Here is a 25,832-nt window from a genome sequence, read left to right on the forward strand (position 1 = left end):
TTACCTTTAATAAATCATTAGAGTTGTAAAGATTAAAGACTTTGTGCTTTCATTATACTTTTTTACAAATGAGTTTATTGCAGAATAAAAGGTTATTTCCAAATGATAAGGTTTCCTTGTTTTTACCGCTCTATCTGCAAGTCATCTTAGTGAAAGTGGAATTCCACTGAATTAGATATAAAACATACTGGCTTTTTAAATGCGTATTTTACACATCTGGGTTTTAACTGTGGCCCCACACGCATGCGCACACAGAGGAAAGACTGCCGTGCGGTTTACAGCAGTCTGCTCCTACTGTTCAGCATGACTGGGTATTGCAGCTCCTTCGAAAAGGTCAAACACAAAAGTCCCTTACACTCCTCTGTGATCAGAATACAAAATACAGCTGTACGAGTACATTACATGTATCTTCTACAGCTAGGTTCTTAAAGTTCTATGGACCTCATCTGGAAAAATTACACATTTGTGTCCTTTTCACCCATGAGTGGTAAAGGAACAAGACAATAACTCAATATAATGCAATGGCAAAGACTTCAGTCTGTCATGGTACCTTAATAACATCTTGTTATTAGAGATGACTTAACACAGTATAAATACTGCAGGTTCAGAGAGGACCACAGTTAGTGTTTGGTAGTTTATCAGAATGACAAAAAAATAGACCTTATCCCTTTTTTTTCTTTTTATGCAATGCAAGTGGATGCCAATGCCACCAACAACTCTATTCCTCCTTGTTACATTTGTATCCCTAAAATAACCTTGAAAAATATTTCAAACAGGAAGAAAATTATTGAACACAATTTCAGAAATTTGACCTTATCGTGAAATTGACCTTGTTTGAATCCATTTTAAAATCTTTCAAAAATATATGCTAGTTACAATGATAACTCCATATAAATCCAAAAAGATTTAACCACTTGCTCTTGGAATAGCAAATGTAAATTATTTTCTGACAGATACTGACACAGTGACAATATGGACAGACGGACAAAAAAAATAAAATAAACAGGTATGGGTGGAAGGAGAGACAAAAGGTCATTTTTGTTAAAAAAACAAAAAACAACAAGATATTTCCAGAAATGTTCAGAGCTGATGCGTCATTGGCTTGTTTTCAAAATGTGCTTATAAAAAGATTATTGCTAAACTGACCTCCACAGTTATGACACGTAAGATGGAAACAATAGGGGGGACGACGTCGGAGACGTCAGCTCCAAAAATAGCAGCATATAGATGAATGTCTCCAGCAGGTCAAGGTGACCCTCCACACCATTCCAGCCAACATCATACTTCATACTCGGACACACCAGCACTGTGGTTTACCGCTGCTATCCCAACACATCAGTGCGTCAGGAGACAGGTGGTAAAGCCAGATACACGCTACTAGACTCCTTCATTTCACTCATTTATCCTTTAGTAAATGTTCTGTTATCCTACTCAGGATGTTTGGAGTCCAGAGCTGTTCCCAGAAAGAGTAGTAGTGAGGGGGAATAGCAGCAGATGAGACACCAGACTTATTATAATGCAGTAGAATGGTTACTTATGTCTTAATTTACTGGCAACTTGACTGAAATTGCGTTACATTCTTAAAAATATTAAATGTATTGACTTGAGAATTGCATGTCAAAGAGAAGTGAAATTACCAGGAAGAGTCAAATATTAGAACTTGTGGAATGTTCAATATTCTTTACAATTTGACATAAACAACATAATTAGCCATATAAGTTTGAACAAATTAATTTATTTTTAGTGTTTAATGATTAAAAATCACAGAATTTCAATCAATGAAAAAACATTTTATCAAATGAAAGACTGCAATAGGTCCAAAAGGTCAATGCATTAATCCCTTTCTGAAAAATGTTCTGCAGTGGTTAAAACTATCACAAGGTTATGGTCATAGATCGAACAACGCAGCTGCTTCAAAAGGGATGTAGTGCATTTATTACAGTGAATATATCAGATGGAAGTCTATTTATTTTGCCTGAAAAAAAAAAAAACTTCAGCCGGAGGATATAATGTTTGATCACAAAAATATTGGAACTGTAGGTGTAGGGTTGTACAATGCTAAAATAACAACAAAAGGATGAGCAATGTTAATGAAAGAAATAAAAACCCCTGCAAGCCATCATTTTGTATTTGCATTTAACTGATTTGGCAGCCAACCGCTGTATGTACAGTATCTACAAAGCGACAGGGTCGTGGGGGGCCGAGGCCTTTTGATGCATGTAGGGAGCGAAAGTTGGTCCGTGTGGTCCGATCCAACAGACTATCTCCTGTAGCTCAAACAGCTGAAGTTAATGCTGTTAATGCTCGATGGCAGCAGTAAAAACTTGCAAAAGTATTGTCAAATAAAATAATCTAAAGTTACACTTGCTCTGTTAACAACTTGGGTTATTGCTTTGCTGACTGAAGTTCTTCTTACCGGTCTTATCAACTAACATGGCAAAAAGGCTACTAGTGGAACCTCAGCATGTTCTTTCAATTTTGTGTTTACGCTTTACTGGGTGGTTTCTATGTAAAACGTCAACAATTAAATTTTGTTTGATTTCTCACAGTACTACGTAAGCCAAACATATCAAATGACTTGAAAATTATTTTAAACAAGGACATCAAAAAAATGTATGTATGATACCACAATTTTGCATAGTACATGATTTACAAATGACAGGGAATCCAATGTCCCAAACTGGCGCTCACACAGCTTAAAACAGTCAAGACTTGAAATTAAATTAAACCAATCTAATCGTCCCCTCAAGTCCGAGATGATTTGGTGAATCACAGCCATTTAGAACGAGCCAGAGTAGTTTGAATTGTGAGATTTTGTGAACATTCTGGATAATTTAGACTCAAGTGTTTACACGTTCCGATTCGGCAAAATTGCCTTCCCCTATATAAGAATTACAATCCCAAATCACAATCCTCACAATCCTTCACATTTTACACTCCTTTTCCTATGATTTGATTACTGTGTTCATCTATGTAACAAACTGTTCATGTTACTTTCTTCTAACTTGGTCCAAAAGAATCTGTCTGTCACTATCCTTTCTTCTGCTTCCACATCTACTGGACTGAATACAAAGCATGTGAAACAACCACAGCCAGTACTGCAGAGAGGGAGATTCACTAAACAGGTGCCAAAATGCAAATCTGTGCTTAATATAGTTCCTCGTGCTATATTCTGTACACTAGAGAGACATTCATGCTTCTTCTGGGGATGGCGTCCACGATTCAGGTAATCAGTGTCGATAATTGGGCATGTGCCACTAAATGGGCATCGGTTTGTGAGGACACCATTGTGACCATTAAAAATATATCATGATAATTTGGTAAATAAATGCTAAACATATCTATAGACACCACCACAAAGGAAAAATTTTACTTCAGCTAACTGATGTAGCTGATAGAATGAATACGTAGGAAGCAAACCCCAAGCCCATTAAGCAAAAGCACTTTGCTTAAAAACAGAAACATGCCCTTTCTTAAGCTTCAATTTCAAAGAGCATTTGCGGTGCAAGTATTATGCAAACAGCTGGTCAATTAACAGCCCGCTAATTTTTGTTCTTGACGGCGTACACTGAAATTTACATGAGGTATATAGGGATTGCTTGTTTGTTTTGAGGGAAAATAATTTAATAGGTGAGGTGCGTGTGCTTCAATATCTCAAGTCCACAATGCTGAAAGTCCTGTACATGCAAGGAAAACACAGCTGCACACCTGGTTAATATTTATTTTGTGGGGGTTTTTTTCAATGAATTAAAAAATATAAGATTTGCAAAGATTATACATGTGCAAATAAGGGAACTTTCCACTCTTATTTTTTCACATGGTGAAGCATAGATCTGGTGACAACAGTCCATGTAAGATGCGTGATAAAGAGAAAATGCAGAGTGCTCCAATCAAGGGAGGAACCAATATAATGTTAAGACATTATGAACTAGCCACAAAGAACAGTAACCATCAAAGTGACAATTGAAGGACATGGATCAGGTGACACCATGGAAAACACAGTTGCTCTAGACCTGGACTATGTGATGATGAAATAGACTAGAAGGTAAAAAGTGTGAACACCCAGAATGGACAAGGATGCTCAGGACATGTAAAGGGGGACCTGGATCAGGTAACAACATAGGGGACCCAAATAAGGAGACAATATGGAGGACCCTAATCAGGTGACGATGCAGGAGACCAATACTGGGTGATGCAACTAGGGACCTCAATCAAATGATAACAGAGAAATCTTAATCAAATGACTGTGGGAATTCCTTATCTGGTCAGATAATTAAAACACAATTGGGCTTTCTGTGATAAGAAATTGACGTCTCAGATCATGTTATGCCTTTAACAACGAGTATGAACATTTCAATAAATTGAAGAGGAACACAGTTTTCTCTCCTTATGGGTAATTTCTTTCATCACATTTATAGTGACAAAACAGTTGTTCTCCCATGAGACTCTCCTTTCTTTCTCTCTTAAGGTTAATAAGACAGACATGGCCACAATGTCTGCCTAAAGGCCTTTTCCCTGATGGCAGAAAATTTACTCAACATTACACTTGCTGAAGCAATTCCTCATAGTGATGCTTAGATCTTTTCAAATATTATTAGTCTTAGATTAGGTAAAGGGTCCAAACATACAGGAGCTTGTGTTACTAATCAAGTGATAAAGTATTAAAATAAGTAATATAAATCTTCATAAATAAAATAAAAAATATATATTAAAATGCATAGGTTTACAACATATTAAGCAGAGATTAGTGGGTCCAGCTGCTAACATTTTGCATAGAAATGTCACCATCAGAGCCGAGGAAGGTGTGCGTGTGTGTGTGTGTGTGTGTGTGTGTGTGTGTGTGTGTGTGTGTGTGTGTGTGTGTGTGTGGGGCGGTTAGAGCATATGAGTATGTAATCGGCTGGGCAAAGAAGCAAAATGTGCCAGATTAGAGGCTTGCAGGAGCAGCATTCTGATAAACACACCAACACAGAAGAGAGTGAGCGAGAGAGAGAGAGAGAGAGAGAGAGAGAGGCAACATATTATATAATAGAAAATTTTGCTTTTCTGAACTAATTTTAAAAAGCTGATGAGACTATAACTATAAAAGTTGAGAGAAAAATTGTGATGCAAATGCAGGGCAGTAATGTTCATATTTGTATCCATATATTTGAATTTTGATTTGTACACAAGAAAAGCTTCTGTACTCGAAATTTCTACACATATTTATTAAACCAATATTTTCCACTTTCAGTGCGATATGAATATTTGTTCGCATGGCACTAATATTGCTGTCATGTCAATTAACAAAATGTAATACATTAAGCCTCCGTATATCACGGTGGTTAAGTTGCAAAGCCACCCGCGAATAAACGAAAAACCGCGATAAAGGGACAACACCCCAAAAATGTTATTTTATGTATACAGTACTGTACCGTATTAACATTTTACTTCATTTTATAATTAAGTATTATATTTCTATTAATACATTTCTTTATTTCAACATACAACTCCATAAAAACAATTCCCTATACGTTTTTTGGTCTATCGTGCTCTCCGCGAGAGACCGAGAAAATCAGCTAAACAAATTAGTTGTGGCAAAATCCATTTGGTAATAAACCGGGGGTGCGAGATTCGAACCGTGATAAAGCAGGGGATTACTGTAGTGACATAAGGGCCATGCTGCAACCCAGTGTACTGTACTCTTAAAAACACAGACTCTAATATTGAAAAAGTGCAATGAAAGACATTCAGCTCAAAATATCCTGATCAAGAACGTTTTACTTTTTCAGCCATAAACACCCCTAATGTCACATTATGGCGGCACATACAGTTCACAGTAAATAGATTTTTCTTTGTACCATTTTAAAGTAATATATATTAGGAAATTAAAGTACACTACATGGACAAAGGTTTGGGACACCTGACCAACAGATTCGTACATTCTTTTAAAGCATCCCATTCCACATTTAGTCCCCATTTGCTGTTAAAATAAACTCTGCTATTCTGGGAAGATGTTCCACTAGATTTTTGAGTGTGCTTATGGAGGTTTGTCCTTATTTATCCACAAGAGTGTTTGTAAAGTTCGGTACTGAGAGGGTGAGGAAGCCTGAGGTACAGTCAGCGTTCCAATTCTTATCAATTGTATTGAGGTCTATAGAAGGCCACTCAAAATCTTCCACTCCAACCCATGTAAAGCATACAGTCATGAAACTGACTTTGATGGAAAACTTTATGCAACTGCACCCAAAAACAAAATCATACATTTGTGTATTGGTGTACTTACAATACTTTTGTCCATATAGTGTATTTTATAAGAATGACCATCATTACAAAATTATTATATGAACAAATATAAGACCATTAAAGCTAGAGTTTATTTTAAAAAACCTACAATTTATACTAATAAAAAGAAAAATCTGGTAATGTTCTGACTGACCATTTTTAATGGCCAAACATGAACAGGACAGCACCGGTCATATCTTTCATTTCTCTCTTCCCGAATTATGCAAACATTAAAATAACACTTTTTAACATCCAGTTTTGATTGGTCTCTAGTGTACTCTAGTCACTCATTAAAAGCCCAAGTGACCCAGCTGTTACAAAAAAAATGTATTAGAATAAGTGCTTATGTATAAACCTGTGACCCGTGTCTTGCAGCTGGCACTGTTATCAGGACTGCTGATATGAAAATTCAATCAATATTATCAGACAAATTAGATTAAATAATTTAAAACTGCTGGGGCATAAACGAAGTTTACACATTCGCTGCTGAGTAGGGAATATTTATAACTGGACAATACCTGCTAATACTGACCATTAGTTAATTAAAGAGGAAGAAGAAAAAAAAAAAAATCAGTTGAATATTGTTCACAATTTAAATCTAGGATTTATTCTTAATCTAACATTTCAAATAAAGATTTAGAATATTTAATACTCTACACTATTTCTTTGGCCCAAAGCAAATTGGTGATATTGGTAAAAAAGTCAAATTTTTCTTATGTCTGATCTCTTCTACTGAAGCATGTTTACAGATGAGACACTAATGGATTTGATCTTAAATAGATTTTGTAGTCCAGGTCAGCCAAAGCACACATGGTCATTAAAGCAAAAAAAAAAAAAAAAAAAAAAAAAAAAAAAATGTAATCGAAAGAGCCCCATCTTATTAAAGGCATCAGTCTTCAGTCTATATTTGAAGACATCAAGAGACTCAGTCAGACAGAGAGAACCAATTTCACTGTTCAAACACTTTTCCAATGTTTACAATATTTAATTATCCAATGGAAAAGAAATCTTCATTTTAATTTTTAAGAAGAAAAAAATCTTTCATATTTTAAAAATTGCATTTTGGATGTATTTTACATTGAATATAACACTTATTATTATAATTTCTTATAATCTATAATTTCCAACATTAGCGTTTTTTATTTTTAAAGAGTTTAGGTAAAGAACCATTAAGTTTCATGTGTAAGGCTGTAGCTAATGATTATTAAGTAATCAAGTTTTCTACCGATTATTCCATTGATTATTCAAGCAATCGGATAAGAATTACTTCTTTTTTTATTATTATTAAAGAGCAATACTAAATTTACAAGAGAAAATAAGACGTCTCTTAAAATGAACAAGTAATTTCCTTTTTTAGAAAAATTAACATATTACTGAAATTGCATACAAGAATATGTGTGACAAAGAAAAACTCAAGAAATTAAACTATATGGTGTTTTCCTTAAGTTTTAGTTTGAAATGAACCCAACCTTGCCGAATTGTTCTCAAAATTAGGCAAACATTTGTTTTTTATTATTTGACGAAAACAGCTTCCATATGAAACATCTTCTCCCCCCTCGCTGTTTTATTCACGTTCCTGCTTTTTCATTCTGCAGCATGAATAACTGTGTATACCTGTCTAGATCGCTCCAGAGTGGGTGGTATGTCAGTAATAATGGTCCGTGGTGAAACACAGTGCTCCGTACTCAGTGAAGGTAAATAGACTAAACAAAGCAAGATTTTTTTGTATTTAAATTACTCAAGTTTTTCGAGGAACCGTTTCAGCCCTATTCTTCATGCATTTCCCCATGCAGTGAGCATCTAATGGGCATAAGCCTGCAAATGGAGTCTGTGGTAATGTGTAATATTAAAGCTTTGGTGAGATGATGCGAGTCTAATGGTGTGTATGAAAGATGGATTCTTCTGTAAGACATGAATAAATATCAAAATTGTTACCGATAATATTCACTTGATTTGTGGAAGTGTAATTGATTTTCTTTTAGAAGTATTAAAATACTGAATTTTTTAAGCAGTTATAACTGACTCAGCGAATCATCATGCTGGTCAAATATTTATTTTTGATGGAAAGCTCTTGAACATTTGATTAGTTGTTAGAAAGCTTTTGTACATGGAAAGCAAACACCATGTGAGAACCAAAAATCAGAAGTATGAGTTCATTCAGCCCAACAATTTAAACTCTGAAAATAAGCTTTAGGTTTAGAAGAGTTAAGCATGAACTGAAGGAATATTCAGAACTTGGACTTGTTTACTCATGTTTCCAGATCTTTTTTTTCTGTAATGTTAATCAGTTAGTCATAATTATCCATTATTTTCTATTCAGTAAACAATCTTCTGGAAGAATTTTAAATGAACTAAATTTAATTAGTTGCAAGTGCACAAACTTCAAACTTTTCTGTAGTCCAAATATTGAACTCAAGATAAATAGTTTGTTGCTGCAACCACATCATTTATTTATATAAGTAAGAACAACTGTAGACTTTGTAAGGATTCATAAATCCTGCTGTAAAAATAATTTTTACATTTGACTTTTCTTTGTTGTAAATTAGAAATAACTTTTACAGAGCTTGATGAGGGCTTTTAAAGTTTGCTGAGTATGAATGCACAATCCTGAATCAGCCTAACTAATATCATTTATTTATTTATTTTTTTAATCAACAGGTCCACAGGCATATTTGGCTAATTCAAATGAAGATTTAAGGTCCCAGAGTTCTAAAATAAATAAATCAATCAACTATGGTGCATTAACTATTAGACTATTTCAGTAAATACGTTCTCCTTATTTGCGCACATGTATATGTGTGTATATATACACACACACACACACACACACACACACACACACACACACACACACACACACAGATGTGAAAAAGTGTTTGCCCCCATTTCTGATTTCTTATTTTTTTGCATGTTTGTCACACTTTAATGTTTCAGATCATCAAACTACAGTGGAACCCGGTTATGTCGATGTACTAGGGGGTCGCCAAAAAGCATCGAGGTAACCGATGATCGAGATAAACGAAAATCAAAATGGCGGCAATATATTAACGTGCTTGAAATTTCTTTATGTACATGATGTGCGTTAATAAATGAGAATGTGCATGCGTGTTTTGGAGGGTTTTACACAACAGCGTTGCGCGATTTGTTTGATGAAGGCATGCTATAAAATGTACATACGTTTGTTAACAACAAAAGGCATAAGTGCACCTACTAACAGCAGAGATTTACCAGTATACAATACAAACCACCGTCCATTCTCCATACAAACCTTTATTATATTCTCCAACATTATAAACACACAGATCGCTCAAAAAAAAAAAAAAAAAACAGCGGCTGCACAGTGCCATCTCACATTTAGTCCACATGTAAAAAAAAAAGAAAAAAAAACAGTAACTTAGTTTCTGAAAACTTATGACCATCAGGCTGAAGTAATCCGCACAAACACACAAAGCAAAGTGTCCGAAAAAACTTACGTCCGCGATGCCGAGGGGGGGGAAATGAGCGCGAGAGAGAGAGAGTTTGTGAATGGAAAAATAGGGAAATTAAAAAATACCGCGACCGGCGGCACGGCGCGAAGCCGGAAAAAAACCGGAAGATCCAAAACCGAACCCGAAACCAAAAACGAGGGACAGAAAAGTCTCAAACGTGAGCGGCCGAAGGGGCGTGGCAGGTGCTTTCGGCCGCTTTCTCTGAAGCTCCCGGCTTCAACTCCTTACCGAGAGAGCCGTGCTTCTTACCCTGCTCGCGTAAGGAGTTGAAGCCGGGGCGCCGCGCTCCCGTTCATTGCATAACATTTAACAAAAAAAATGCATATGTGCACTTACTAACAGCAGAGATTCACCAGTATACAATACAAACACCTGTAGTATCTGTAAGGTTTGATTTTTCCGCCACTTTCGCGAGTTCTTCTGCGGCTGCACAGCGCCGATCGACATAACTGACGTTAAAATTTCTAATTTTTTCCCCCTTGTGCTCGAGATATCAGGGTTCAGCGACATAAAAAAAGTCGACATAACCGATAAAAAATGCGTAGAAAAAGCGAGAATTTGGCGGTTCCACTTCAAAAACGTCGACTTAATAGGGTTGTCGAGGTAACCGAGGGTGAGATAACCGGGTTCCACTGTAATTTAAATATTATTTAAATATAACAGTTTTCAAATGAAGGTTTTTATTATTGAGGTAAAACTAAATCCAAAACTACATGGCCCTGTGTGAAAAAGTGTTTGCCCCTAAACCTAATAACTGGTTGGACCACTCTTAGCAACAACAACTGCACTCAAGCGTTTGCAATAACTTGCGTCTGTTGCAGTCTAATGAGTCTGTTACAGAGCTGTGGAGGAATTTTGGTCCACTCATCTATGCAGAATTGTTGTAATTGAGTCACATTGGAGGGTCTTCGAGCATTAACCGCCTTTTTAAGGTCATGCCACAGCATCTCAATAGGATTCAGGGCAGGACTTTGACTAGGTCACTCCAAAGTCTTTCTTCTGCTATCAACTTTTGTCTCGTCAGGCCACAGGGTATTTTCCCCAAAAGTCTTGGGGATTATAAAGATGTTTTTTAGCAAAACTGAGACGAGCCTTTATGTTCTTTTTGCTCAGCAGCAGGTTTCATCTTGAAACTCTGCCATGCTATTTTTGCCCAGACTCTTTCTTATGGTGGAGCATGAACACTGACCTGAACTGAGGTAAGTGAGGCCTGCAGTTGTTTGGATGTTGTTGTGGGGTCTTTTGTGACCTCTTGGAAGAGTCGTTCTTGGGGTAATTTTGGTCGGGCGGCCACTCCTGGGAAGGTTCTTCACTGTTCCATGTTTTTGCCATTTGTGAATAATGGCTCTCGTTGGTGGTTCGCTGGAGTCCCAAAGCTTTAGAAATGGCTTTATCCTTTTCCAGACTAACAGATCTCAATTACTTTCTTTCTAATTTGTTTCCGAATTTCTTTGGCTCTCGTCATGATGTCTAGCTTTTGAGGGATCTTTTGGTTTACTTCACTTTGTCAGGCAGGTCCTATTTAAGAGATTTCTTGATTGTGAACAGGTGTGGTAGTAATCAGGCCTGGGTGTGGCTAGAGAAATTTACCTCGGGTATGATAAACCAGTTTTAACAGGAGGGAAAACACTTTCACACAGGGATTTTGTTTTCCCTCAGTAATAAACTTTCTTTCGGCTTCTCCCGTTAGGGGTCGCCACAGCGGATCCTCCGCACATTTGATTTAGCACATGTTTTTACGCTGGATGCCCTTCCTAACGCAACCCTCCCCATTTATCCGGGCTTGGGACCAGCACTGAAAGTGGCTGGGGTTGGTTCCCTGACCAGGCCCCAGCGGTAAAAGCGCCGCATCCTAACCACTAGACCACCAGGGAACCCCGTTTTCCCTCAATAATAAAAGCCTTTATTTAAAGACTGCATGTTGTGCTCATTTGTGTTATCTTTTACTAATATTTAAATTAGTTTGATGGTATGAAACAAAAAAAAGTACAAAAGTATGCAATAGGCAATCTGACTAACAGTAATATATAAAGAGAAACAGACAGACATTACTGAAATAAAGACACGGACCTACAGAGAGAAAATAAACTTTCCCAGTGAGCAGAAATACAGAAAGGCTCAGAAAGAAAGAAATAGTAACAGTCTGAAAAGTAGTGAGAAGGACAAACAGAAAGTTGGGCAAACAGACAAAAGACATACAGATAAATAGACAGACAAACACTCAGTCACACAGAGGAGAATAAAATAATCAGTCATGCAGGCCGACAAGAATATCAGAGCCAGAGATTGTTAGCCAAAAAGACAGACAGGCAGATAGACAGGATTGGAGGAACAGTCATTAAGTCAGGCCACAGGAACCTCCATTACACGGTCAGTCGAATGCATGATTGTAAACTTATTTCAAATAAACAAACCACTTTTAAATAAAGTTCACAAGTTTATTAAAGAAAAAAAGAAGCTCAGATCTTTTATGTAACAAGGTCAGAAAACTTGCAAGAACAGCAAACAAACAGCACGACGTCCGCACACAACCGGCATACTGCAGTGAAAACACAGTGCAAGCCAGCAAACAAAGCTTTACATAATTTTACACACACAAAGCAAGCTGCCACTGAAACACTAAACACGCTGTGTTCTATAGGTGTGGACTGTTAAACTATGCTGCAATAATGATCAGAACATTCTACATTGCCACAAACACTGAAAGATCCACAACCATTGTGTTGCTCACAGAAATATTCTAATATTTTATCAGTCCTCTCATCTAGCTAGCTATCTTTGTATCTATCTACTTATCTTTTTAACAATGGATATATACACTGTAAAGCAGCTTTACAGAAATTCAGATACAGTATGAAAGTAACATTTCAGTGTATCCCTACATACTATACTATCTGAAAGTAACAAATTGTTGTGTACTAGACACAGGTTCCCCAAAGACTGGGCAATGAAAGATCAGGGAAAGAAAAAAAAAAAAATCAAACCTTTTTCCAACCTCCAACTGTTAACTGAGTCATTTTGTGTCAGTGACTGCCTCAGATTCTGAACTAACAGGAGTGAAATGCAATGCGGTCTGAATATATAATGCGTCATGGAGCTTGAGCTGCTTTCCCGCTCAACACTGATGTAAAGAGTGATTATATGAGTTGCCATAGCCTCCCTGTCAGCTCAACTTTTCTCCGTATTCACCGCTTTTTCATCATTACCGGGTTTTCGCCTACAAAACCGACTCTAGAGACAGTTCAGCAGTTTCTGAAATACGGTATAAATATATTTAAAATATGATTTTATGAATTGCAGGATGGGAAAATATACTTTTTTCAAATAGTCAGAGCTCTTTAGTACTCAAAAAGCTTTTGAGTCATTTCCTTCTAACTTAAACAAAGGATTTTATAGAAAACAGCACTGTGTACATCTACAAAAATATGCAAATATTGATGTTTACTTTAAATGGTCGCAAATGACACACTAGCCTGTAGTCAGTTTTGGTGGCTGGATCACCTTCCACAGCACAAACAGAATGTTCATGAGAAGAGTTTAAGATGGAGGGAAAAGAGGAAAATTGTATTCCTTGGATATGGCCATATTCATTCCTTAATAAAAAGGTAGTCAAGTGAAAACTATAGAATCTACAGTCGCTTCAAAAATCTATAAGACAAAAGTTGAATATGAAACAATATGCACTAGAATTTCAGCGCTCATTTCTTGATACATTTATGTATTTATACAACTCAAAACATGGCACCTTGGGTGGCAGACTCAAAATTTATCTGAGCGATATTCAAGAAACAGTCTTTAAACAAAGTAAATAACGATAAAAAATCTCTTCAATCACCTCTTCCAGGTGTTCAAATGCTACTCATTTGGGTTCAGGTATAATGACTGACTTAGCCAGTCTAAAACATTCCAGTTTTTCCTATGATGAAGTCCTTTCCTGTGCGTTTTGAGTGATAGTATTGCTGCATAATTAAGATTCACTTAACTGAATTGAAGCCGTTCGACCAGTGAGTTATATTGAGAAGATCTTCCACTTCCAATTTAGCCTTTCTAAAACTTTGCAAGATTTTGGTTTCAAAAATTTCTGTAGCTCATCTATGTATTCCTATCAGGGTTTACAATGTTTACTGCTGGTTTGCATCATCTGGTATGGTCTCTATAGGTCTGCTCTCAAAGTCTTCTTCAGACAGTGCACTATGAAACCTTCACTCCTGCCCAGTGCAGGTTGTTGGTAATTGTGAAACTATAATGTTACTGTTGTATTTAGGGGGTTTCTTCACAGCTCTCACAATGTATGTCATTAACTGGTTTCTTTTCTTTGCAAAACATTCTGAATTGAACTTGCACTACCCAATGCTTGTGAAATGGCTCTGATTGAGTTTGAATCTTTTCTCATACTTTAAAATGGCTTACTCAGTGGTTTTTATGTTGGTTTATCCATTTTAGTAACAAATGTAATTTTCACAGTCAAAACTTAGTTTTCTGTTCAAGGTTTGAGACAGCACAGCTGGAAGATAGGAAACACCTGTCAGTGACACGTTTTAATATTTCTTGATCACATAAAGAAATTGGTGGATTCAAACAAATGCAAGATTTAATTATCAGCAAAAGAATGCTAAAATCCTGATATTCATTTTGTAATCTTAACCCCAGAATACCTTCACTGTATATCAAATAAATATATAAATCCAAGTCTTTCAGAGGGGATTTCTGAAACTTTGATGCAATGCATTTATAGAATTTTTCTGTCCAATAGAAAATAAGTACTAAAATAATGAGCAATAATGATAATTGTGCACAACATTTGCATAACAAATTGAATAGATAGAGGCTCTGGAGACATGTGTGAGTATATGATGGTCTATGAGGTAGTTTGTTTTTCTCTCAGTGTGATGCTGAAAAGAATGCAACTAAAATAATGAACAACAATTTCTTCTTCTTCCTCTTTCGGCTTCTCCCATTAGGGGTCGCCACAACCGATCATTCTTCTCCAAACCCCCCTATCAGGTTATAAATGGAGGTTGTTAAATGAAAGGCAATATTGTAATGTTGGGTATAGATTGTTGGAAAAAATTGTTAGGTATAGGTTAAGTGAGGCATGTATCCTCACCACTCTAGCCTTTGGTATTACAAGAGCCATGCACAGACATTTCAAGTGTCAGTCACATGTTTGTGCCTCACAACTATGCCATAATCAGTTCACTTTTAATTGAACAAAGTTAGTAATGCTGGATGTCTCTAATAAAAAAATCAAAACGCTATCGGGTAGAGCTGCCAAAATTGTAATTACTTGAAAGATTTCGTATTCAAAAACTCATTGTTAAAAAAGAAATGCTGCAACGCATCAGCCTGGAGGTGTTAGATGTAATAAAGAAAGACAGTGTGTGTGGGATGTAGATATGCAAGTCAGCACTGCAGCAGCCTATTACACAAAAATCCTCTTTCTCTCTCGAGCCAGCCATTAAAAGAGATACGATTTAAGCCATATTATCTGTACATCAAAGGTGGGCGCCATGAAGCAGAGAAAAAGCAGAGGAGGACAAATCGAAAGGAAAGACTGCAGGTAATCCCGAGAGATCGCATACAAGATTCTGATTTGGTAAATCTTGCCAACTGGCACTCTTCAGGAGAGATTGAAAAGTTAATGAAGTCCAAAGCTTATTTTTACACCACAAAGAGATGGAAATACCAGCACTGCAGAGACCTAAGAAAATGCTTCACTATTTCGAAATCTTGTGTTTATATTCGTAAGGACTGTGATAATGACAACGTGTTCAATCCTACCTGGCTCAGTACAGTTCTTTTCCATAGTCTCGTTGTTTTGGGCCAAGGCCATCAGTCTCCTGCCCCAGTGGGCATCAACGTTTATCCCTCCGTCTGCGATCATGCCATGACCTGAAGAAAAATGGAAATTTCAAACTTTTCGAGCTTCAACGCATAACACAAAGAAATACCTTTCAAATAAGCTACAATTTTAAAAAATATCACATTAAGCTGGAATATACAGACATGACTAGACCATTTGTTTTACTTAGTCAACAGTTCATGTAAATTTTCACTGCCATTGTCTTTATATTTATTTGCTGTACGTTTATTCACATATATTGCATGCTGTGCATATTTGCATATTATTTGCACAGTTGCTACTATTTGTACATCTGGTAGATGTTAAACTGCATTTCTCTCTCTCACTGTCTGTCTGTCTGTCTGTCTGTCTCACTGTCTGTCTGTCTGCCACACTGTCTGTCTGTCTGCCTCACTGTCTGTCTGTCTGCCTCACTGTCTGTCTGTCTGCCTCACTGTCCGTCTGTCTGTCAGTCTGTCTTTCTTTTTTATGTCCAGCTTCCATTAAAGTAAATCTGAGACGTATGACTGGCATTTGATGCGATCGGTCGCTTGTTGTAAATTTTTCATTCTGATAAAACCAGACTGCAGCCTTGACATAATTTTGTATCAAAAAGTTACATGCATTTCTTATAGATCAACCATTATAATAATAATTGTTCTCAGTAATTATTGAAAACTATTCTAAAATTTTAAGCAAATTGTTTATTAAATCTCAAGAGAAGCAGGTTGTTGTAGTTATGCTTAAACCTGGAGAAGGATCACATGACAGGAATCTCACATAAAAGCTCTGGTGTGGTGAGGTTTTAAACAAAAGGTACAAATTTAACAGTTTTTCACAATGTAATCACTAGAAAGTCGGGAAAATGTCGAACAGACTAAATTATTCTTGTGAAAGTAATCACAGATGTGTGGGGAAAAAAATAGGAACACACTTCATTATTGGTTGTTATTGATCATTATACAAATATTATATATACAGGGAAGCAATCAATTTCTGCCAATCCACCTACAGGCAGGTTTTTAATAGTGGAAAATTTAAATACATAGATGAAACCCAAACAGACAAGGAGAAAACTACAATAACCCAAGCTCAGGATTAAATCAGGAACCTTAGGATCAAGGAACCAGGAACAATGCTTCCTTCTGCCTAAATTAGGAACAAGAGCTTAAATCTTCACTCAAGTCTTTGAGCGTTTTTATAAAATAAATTAAAAAAAAAAAAAAAACCCTGTATATTTATTAGTTCTGATATCGCACCAACTGCTTCACTACAGCAGACAGCAGCATGAAGTGGTAGCTACATTTCTTTATAAATAACAGATCATTCATTTCAAATTACTGATTTATAGGAATATTTGTACTGCTGTAGCCAACATCCTGAAAAAAACTATTTGTGATTTAGTATGAAAGCATTATTTAGGTTGTCATAAAAGCAGCATGTCCAATTAACGTTAAACAGCCATATTAATGCTTGTTTAAATAATTAATTGTGGCAGTGTTCTGTTGTCCTGCCTCAACTCATCAGCCACATGAAGGTGAATTTTTTGCTTTATTTAATGCATCCTATGCATAATGCCTCACTTTTTTTGCTTTTGTCACCTGCTCAAAACTCACAAGTTTTGAGCAAGATGACATGTGTAGCCATGACTCCCCCAACCCATTCAATTCACTTCATAAATTCAGTCTGTTCAGTGATTGGCAATTATATCTTCAGTCCAAAATACTAAACAGTGCAATGCAATGACTCATTTGGGCAGATCAAATTGTTTTAAATCTGCTCACAGCTTCGCTTCTTTATGTTTCTACCTCGTTCTTGTTCAGGTATGTGCATGAGATCAAATAGAACTGTCTGCTGAATAAGAGAAACAGTGTTGTGCTTTTTTTTCCCCTGTAGGTGACCTAAGAAAAAAAATGCAGCTTCTTGTAGTTCTTATATCAATCCTCATTGAGAAACAAATAAAACACAGTGTTTTTTTTTCCTATGCAGCCTAATCAAGCCAGTCAAACAGTTACAGAAGCGATCATTTTGACCCCAGGCAAGGTCTTGTAAATGTATTTATCTTTTATACCTTTTAATGCAATGAATAAAAAAGCAAAAATATGGAACAGGTTTGCTACAATGGCTCAAGGTTGCACTTACCATGAACAGTTTTGCGCTAAATTGCCAATTAGTGAAATGATAACCCCAACAATTATAGAACTTCGATGAATGGACATTCAGCCTCACCCAGATGAGTATGGGTTTTCTTTTAAATCCGCTTCTTCTCAAGGTCTTTTCTTCATACCATCACTGGGAGTTTTTCATTGACACTGCACCACTGGCTCTCCCATTAGGGATCAACTTACAGAGACAAACGTACAACATTAAAATATATGTTCCTAATCTATTAATTTTTGCAAATGTCTATTATTAAAAGCTCTATACAAATAAAATTGAATTCAAGTGAACTTTATCTATTAGGCATGTCATTTCATTTATGCAAGTCAAACAGTGACAAATAACAATGCTAGTGAGTACCTTATGAAACACATTCACCAAAAATAGAGCTTTCATTTTCAAGGACCATATGGATCATATCCAGTGGGATGTTCAGTCACACCTAGCATCCTGCACACCTCAGAGACGTGTGCTGAATATGAATCAGACAAGAAGCAGATTAAATGATGATTGATACAGCAACCAGCTGCCTGGTCAACACAGGTGCAAGGACAAATGCCAATCACCACTGATGTCCATGCCATGACCTCTTATTGATGCCTGCAATGGCGTTAGAACGCAGGTAAACATGTACTAAATCTCACTCTACATAAAACCTATTGAACTGTGTTGGGCTCATTAAATGTTATAGCAACAAATTTGGGCAAATCAATCTGAAGTTAATTAAAACACCTCTATAAAGAGCTGAAAAGACAAACATTAAAAATGAATTTTTTTTGTTTAATCAATAACAGTAATAAAAAAAATATGGAAATGTCAAATCAGAATAGATACAGAATAGAATATACACAAAAGAAATCAGCTTGTGTCCTCCATCCTGCTTTAGAATTGCACTACAATATTATAACAAACATTTGAGGTTATGATAAATAACTTTAACTTATAGCATTTTTTTAGATAATATATAAAAGGTGTACATTCATTTTCCATAACCGCAGCTCTGACAGAGTTTCTGGCTAAAACATTAACAATAGATTAACATTAATGAACTAATAGTGCCGTTACGTTCTCATTTATTTATTAATATAATCCACCTACTTAAACCTTAAAAAAAGCTTTTTGTTAATTTCTGAACTTTCCATAATCAGAACATATTAAGGAATAGTTGTTTTAGTTAATTAAGTTGCAGTTTAGCTTAACAGACACGATTTTGAGAACCTTTGGTCTATGGTAATGTCACATTAAAAGCTATAGATTCTAAAAATATTTTACAGATCATATCGATTAACATTATGAGTTGCCTCTAAAGTTGGACTGGCGAACCAAATACAGTGTGGCTTTGTAGGATACAAGAAATATGCCATTCAGGGATTCCATCTAATTCCACCTGCTGTCAATGTGTTCATCACATCAGCTACTTTATATTTGGAGAGGTGAATTAGTATTACCTTCATATATATATAATATATATATATATATATATATATATATATATATATATATATATATATATATATATATATATATATATATATATATATATATATAAGCAGGAACATCCAGACAAGCTTAAACTTAAAATGGATATTGAGAGAGAGAGAGAGAGAGAGAGAGAGAGAGAGAGAGAAAAGAGAAATATATCTGATAGATAAGCTGCATTTTTCCTTCTTTGATCCCTCGCTTTCAGATCAGTGCAAGTGCAATCATGAGAGCTAAGGAGCACCGACGCACCCACAGCGCCTTTCATCACACCACCATTACACAAAAAGACATCCATTACTGATAATAAACGCTTTGCATTCACAGCCCACACTTCCTTCTGGGAAATTTAGCATTCGTATTATGAAATCATCCTCGATATAATGCCGTTTTTATGATAACTAACACAGCCCTGGCTGGTTCTTTGACATATATGAGACTAAGACGGGATTTAAATAAAGAATATCAGTATACTGAGCCAAGCTGAAGGCTGTGAAAGAAAAAATTATGTAAAATGTTGTCTTGCCTTATCTTGAAATATCTCCAGTTGACAGTTCATGTTAACCAGCTGGCTAATTACAGCTCGCAGTTAATAACAATTTAAGAGTGTTATGGTTTCTGAGAAAAATATTAAACAATTTAATGATTACTTATACCTATCCAAGTAGTAGAAAGAGTGTTGACCTATGTTAGTATGCTAATTTAACAATATTAGCAAAAGAACAAACATTGTCAAAAGGTTGTTTTGGATTACATTAGCTTGCTAAATGCAACCAGGGACTGACAAAAATCAAACATATGAAAAGGAATACCTACATTTTAATTATTGCCAATCAAACAGAAGTCTATTTTTAAAGTAAATGGCAAACAAACACTAGAAAAGTGACAATATTTGTTAGCTGGTTAGCCGTGATTCATTCAAACAACATTTTGCTGTTAGAATGGAACTCAATATCGTGTGACTGTTAGCATTTCTATGCTAATCCAACAATTGTCGAACAAATTTAGCTTTTTTCAATGCTTTTTCGCATTATAAGGTGTAACCCAGAACCAGAGCATGCAGTGAACAGTTAAAGCCACAAAAAACCCAATGCTCATGAGTTATGTAATTATTTTTTTTTAAAAAAGTGAAATTCAGTGGCTGATTAGATATACTGGGTTTTAATGATATCAATATTGAACCCGTCACGATGCATCGAATATGTTGTGAGAAAGTGGATTAAAGTAAAGAACAGATTTTTACGTGGTACACACAAGAGCAGTGGGCAGCACAGTGTTGCCTCCTGGCAGTTCCAGGGTACCCAAATGGATCCTCAAATAATGCTGCAGTCTGTACAGAGTTTTTCAAGTGTTCCTTTTATCCGAATTAGTTTCCTCAGGTTAATTTAATTTTGTTGATCTCCCAAAAATGCCAGTTGATAAATTGGCTATGCAAAATTGTTACAAAGTGTAAATGTGTATTTAAAAGTGTGTGTGTGTGTGTGTGCACATGGCAATGGACTGGCATCCCACTGAAAGTGTATTCCTGCCTCATGCCCTGTTTTCCTAGGACAGGCTCTGGATTCACCATGATGACTGAATAAAGAATTGAAGGCTGTGTGTGATGTCACTCAATAAATTCACATTAATGTTAACCGCATTTTGCTTTTACAGCCCCATATTTGTACTTTAAATATGCTAAATGGATATAACCAAATGACACAGCCTGCATTTCTGTATTAAAACAATAAATTTATAATAAATAATAAAAAAATAATAAAAAAGTGGGATGTTATAGAAAAACAATCAATACCCACACTGTGACTATGTCCAATTATTTTTTATTAAAGAATAAGAAGCCAAAACCTTTCATAGCATTAAGTGTGTGTGTCCATGAAACAAGTAGCTTAAAATTAGCAGTTTAACCTCTGTCTGTTTTAAAAGAGAGACAATGGAGACGCCTTCCAAAAAGTAATCAACAGTACTTTTACACTGTATCAAAGGTTAAACGTTTTAAAATATCTGTTTATGCAGAGCCTCTGTGTAAGTTGTTGCAACATATTAGAACCATTGTGCTAATAACAATATGGCTCTAAGTAAATGGATTGTAAGTGCAACTGTTTGAAAATGGTCAATTCAAAGTCAGAAATAGTAAGTGAAATTAAATTACATTTAGATTCGAGTCTTAGTGTAGACTAAAGAACAAGTGTAGGAGTTTACCAAAAAAAAATGTATAACTCTATTGACAACATATAGACTCTAAATAGCACAACAGGAGACAGGCATGAAAACGAAAATATATTTGATGGTAAATAACAACAAGAAACCAAAATGCCTCATGTCTGATAGGATTCTGGCCTACTGACAAATATCTTTTTTTTTTTTTTTTTTATCAAGTGCTTCTGTCTGCATCAAAGAAGTCTGTCTGCTAAAATGCTCCCAAACACTTTTCAGAACTGCTCTGGAGACTTACACTTTTCCATATATGATGCATTAAAGCACAAGAATGTTCTATTAGATGCATGTTGAACATTCAAGATAATGTTCCTACAATGGAGGTGTTCATGCGTCACTGCAGGTCAATCAATACTGGGGGATTTCACTGTACAGCTCTACTGTTCTCACACACTGCAGCAAGAGCACATACTCATAGTGAAGTCCACCAGTGTGAGGAATACATACTGCATTGACCCATATCTCCAGATTTCAATCCATAATTCAAGGAAACAAGTGCACAGTCCCTGGAAAGCAAGTGCCAGGTGCCATCAGCATCCTGAAGGTCTGACTAAAAGAGAGAATCATTCACTCGGACTATTGACACACTGTCGTGCTGTGGCAGGTGACAAATACCAGGTGGAAGGTTTAACCCCATGACAAATTCTGCCCTGATTCATTAGTTTCATTGTGACACCAGTGGCAAAGCATTGAGTGTCTGAAATCTGGAATAACACATAGGTATGCAAAAGAAGGTACACTACAGATATTCGAAACTATTGAGGCTGGGGAATAGGATTTGTTGCTTATATCTGATCAAATGTATTAGGTCACATTGTTTCTGTTTTTTGACAATGTTGCCTGTATTGTCAGTACTTTGCCTCTATTAAGCGGTAGCTTATTTACGATAGCAAACTTGACTCCCAAAACATGTAAGTATTGTAATTTTTATTTTAACCTATGAACTAACCTTAAATAATCTCACAAATGTAATACAAAAAAATATGAATGATTGTTGCATCGCATAACACAAACTACAGCTCATTGTATTACCCATCATACCTGAAACTCTTTGGAACAAGGAGACAGATTTTGTAGACTAATACATAAAAATCCTTTCAAACTTACCTTTTTTTTGCATAACACATGACTTTAAAATGTTTGGCCTCATACTTAGACCATGTATTATCAGTTTTAAAGAATAAACCACTGCCATAGACATCACTAAAAACACAAAATGTAACAATAACAATTATATTTGAAATAGCCTAGTGAAACTAGGTAGTGCAAATATTCAAATAATATACACCAACCATCCAGTGTATATCCAATGCATCCTACACTTTTATGCACTAATATAAATCAGCTGTTCAAGTGGCAGCAACACAGTGCAGATAATTATGCAGATACAGATCAAGAGGTTCAGTCAAACTTCCCATCAAATAACACAATGGGGGGAAAAAATGTGATCTCTGTAACTGACAAGTGAAACGTCCTGTTGTAGCTCATCTACCTCAAGGTTCGATGTGGGGTGCTTCCTGAGATGCTTTTCGGCTTACTGTGGTTGTAAACAGTGCTTATTTGAGTTACTATAGATTTCCTGTCAGCTCATATTATTCTGGTCATTCTCCTCTGACCTCTCTCATCACGTTGACACAAGACAACCACCTCTGCTCTCGGGATGATAAACCATTTAAATTCTGGAGGCTATCCATACCACAATACAAGTCACAGAGATTACACCATTTCTGATGTGAACTATATCTCCTGACCTGTACCTGAATGATTGGTGGATTAGGAGACAGCATGATCGTACCTAATGGAGCGTGTCATGAAAGTACATCATTACAATGTAGAATTTAATTCAATTTCAGACTGATATCTCTTCAGTCCTTAGGACATTAGGACTCATTAGGACAGATTCCTTTAAATTTCCTTGTAATGACATGCAGCATCTCTGCACTAGGACCTGCCTATGGGCTAATAAATAAACCAAATCATATCTTAGAACAGGAAAAACGATTTAAAAAAAAAAAAAAAACCTTTTTTTATGTATTACACAGACTAGGGCTGGGAAACACCTTTCCAAAATGAGCACCTGGTCGCACAGCTGCATTTTTAATCACAGTGAGGTCCTAAGACATTAAGACACTTTGACAGGCCAATCAGTGTCTGAATACGTGATTACAGGTTAAATGTTATGGTATAATAAAATATATGCATGCAACGTCCTTGGAATGCAGATACAATATTATGCGTGACATGAACTGATGCGAAACATCCCGGTTAGTCATGCAGATTGCACTGCAGGATTGAGAACTGTGTGTGTGTGTGTGTGTGTGGCAGTGGAATCACGTTCCTGCAGAATATCCAAGACACAGAGCAGCCGAGCGCGCGCGTGTGCGTGTGCGCGCGCGTTGCAGCAGGACCATCTCCATTGCCCGGAGGTGATTATGGACTCACCTGCCTGGGTGAGGAGCTCCGACATGGCCCAAACCCCCAGCAGCAGGCTGCACAGCAAACCCGCCTGCGCGCACAGCAGCTCGCGCCTCTTACGAACTTTGAAAATCTTGGTGATGGCGCATTTCTTCTTCATGATGTCTCTCTGCTCCGATTCGATCCTCATTTCATTTCAGATGCGGCGTGTTTCTTTCTTTCTTTCTCTCTCTTTCTCTCTCTCTCGCTCTCTATCTGCACATGCACAACCCCAGCGTTTCGGATCAATGCAGCTTTTCCATCCCAAATCCTCCAGATTACTGGCATTCATAAATCAGAACCATGCAAAGGCATGCACGCGCTGTTCGCGCACCGGTCACATCCGCGTTCGCGTCCACGCTCCTCGAGTTCGCCTTCCAAAGCGGCGTGCAGTCCCACCGACGTGCCCGCGCGTACCCCCCACTACACACACACGCGCCCCCGCCTCCCTTCGCGTTCGTCTTAATTGGAAACCCGAGCTGATTCTATCAAGTGGAATTGGTCGGCGTGGGAAAGGGCGTGGTAATGTGGATGCCCCGCCCACTCAAACGCACACGCAAGATGAAAAGGTGCCCACGTAAGGAGCATCCTGAAAGACTACAAACCACGCCCATTTGAAGGACCGCCCACCATAAGGAACGCCTACTAGTTAATCACTCCACACGCCTATTTCATAATATGTCTTTTAGAGATGATTAAATGAATATTCTTCTGTATTTGTTGCTCTTCGTGCTATAGTATGCCATAGGAAAGTTTATATAAACCTTATGTGGCAGCATGTAAAAAGTAATCTTTTTAAACTTTAAATTTCTCTCTTGTTCTGTGTCTTCATTGTGTCAAACATGTTTATATAAAAGGATTTGTATAGTAGAAGCATATGTATAGTATTTGGCAGGTTGAATACGCTATATGATTATATGATTATCACTATAATGTAAGAAAATTCACGTTGCGTTCGTGATTAAAAGATTTCTGATACTGCCTTGTGGCTGGGTGGCAATATCGATGTTTAAAATCTGAAGGATTAATTTAGCATATCTAAAAACAAGACAGTCTGGTCCAATCACACAGCAAAGCAGAGCAGAGCAGAGCAGAGCGGATTGCTGAAAAAGTTCATGGTGGCGATGTTAGAAAGGGGAATTGCAGCTGGTTGTGTATAGGCTTGTGTAGTTGTAGACTGCTTAGAGAGCCCATGCTGATCCCTGTACACTGGTGAAAGCACTTACGGTGGGGACATGAATATCAGAACCGGCGCAGTGAAGGAAGGTGGTCTGGTCTGATGAATCTTTTATATTATGTGGAGGCCAGGTGTGTGTGTGCATTGCCTACCTGGGAAAAAAGATGGCACCAAGATGCACTATGAAAAGAAGAAAACCTGGCAGAGGCAGAGTGATGCTGTGGGCAATGTTCTTGGCATTCATATGGATGCTAATTTGACATGTACTACTTACCTGCAGACACCCCTTCATGGTAACAGTATACCTTAATAGTAATTGCCTTCACTCTGACCCTAAACAATTGAGCATGAGGTCTAGGTGTTAACTTGGCCTCCAAATTCCCCAGATCTCTATCTGAATAGTCATCTGGGATATATCCTGGACTAACACTTTATAACTTCCAGAACTTAAAGAAGCTGTTGATAAGATGGTGGTGCCACATTCCACAGCACATTTTTCTGTGGTCTTGTGGAATCCATACTTTAGAGAGTCAGAGCAGTTTTGGTCTCACATGGGGGGATCTACACAATGTGGTGTCTGGTAGTTTTAATATTGCAAGTTTATTTGTGTATTTTCTGGAAATGTCCCCACTGTGAAACAAATAAAGGTTTATCTTATCTTATCTTATCTTATCTTATCTTATCTTATCTTATCTTATCTTATCTTATCTTATCTTATCTCTTTTGTGTAGGACTTGAATCACAAGGGGAAAAA

The 25,832-nt window shown here is 36.7% G+C and overlaps 1 protein-coding gene across 1 annotated transcript in view; it reads right to left on the reverse strand.

The window, feature by feature from the left end:
- The window catches only part of slc24a4b (solute carrier family 24 member 4b), a 42,868-nt gene extending 18,451 nt beyond the window's left edge, over nucleotides 1-24,417 (reverse strand). The window contains exons 1-2 of the mRNA XM_046836887.1: nucleotides 23,890-24,417; nucleotides 15,534-15,644 (exon numbers count right to left, since the gene is read on the reverse strand). Of these exons, the coding sequence (XP_046692843.1) occupies nucleotides 15,534-15,644; nucleotides 23,890-24,052 (274 nt within the window). The 5' untranslated portion in view covers nucleotides 24,053-24,417. The remainder of the gene's footprint in view (nucleotides 1-15,533; nucleotides 15,645-23,889) is intronic.
- Nucleotides 24,418-25,832: the final 1,415 nt, after the last annotated feature.

The sequence above is a fragment of the Silurus meridionalis genome, chromosome 23 (assembly GCF_014805685.1).
Source record: "Silurus meridionalis isolate SWU-2019-XX chromosome 23, ASM1480568v1, whole genome shotgun sequence".
NCBI lineage: Eukaryota > Metazoa > Chordata > Actinopteri > Siluriformes > Siluridae > Silurus > Silurus meridionalis.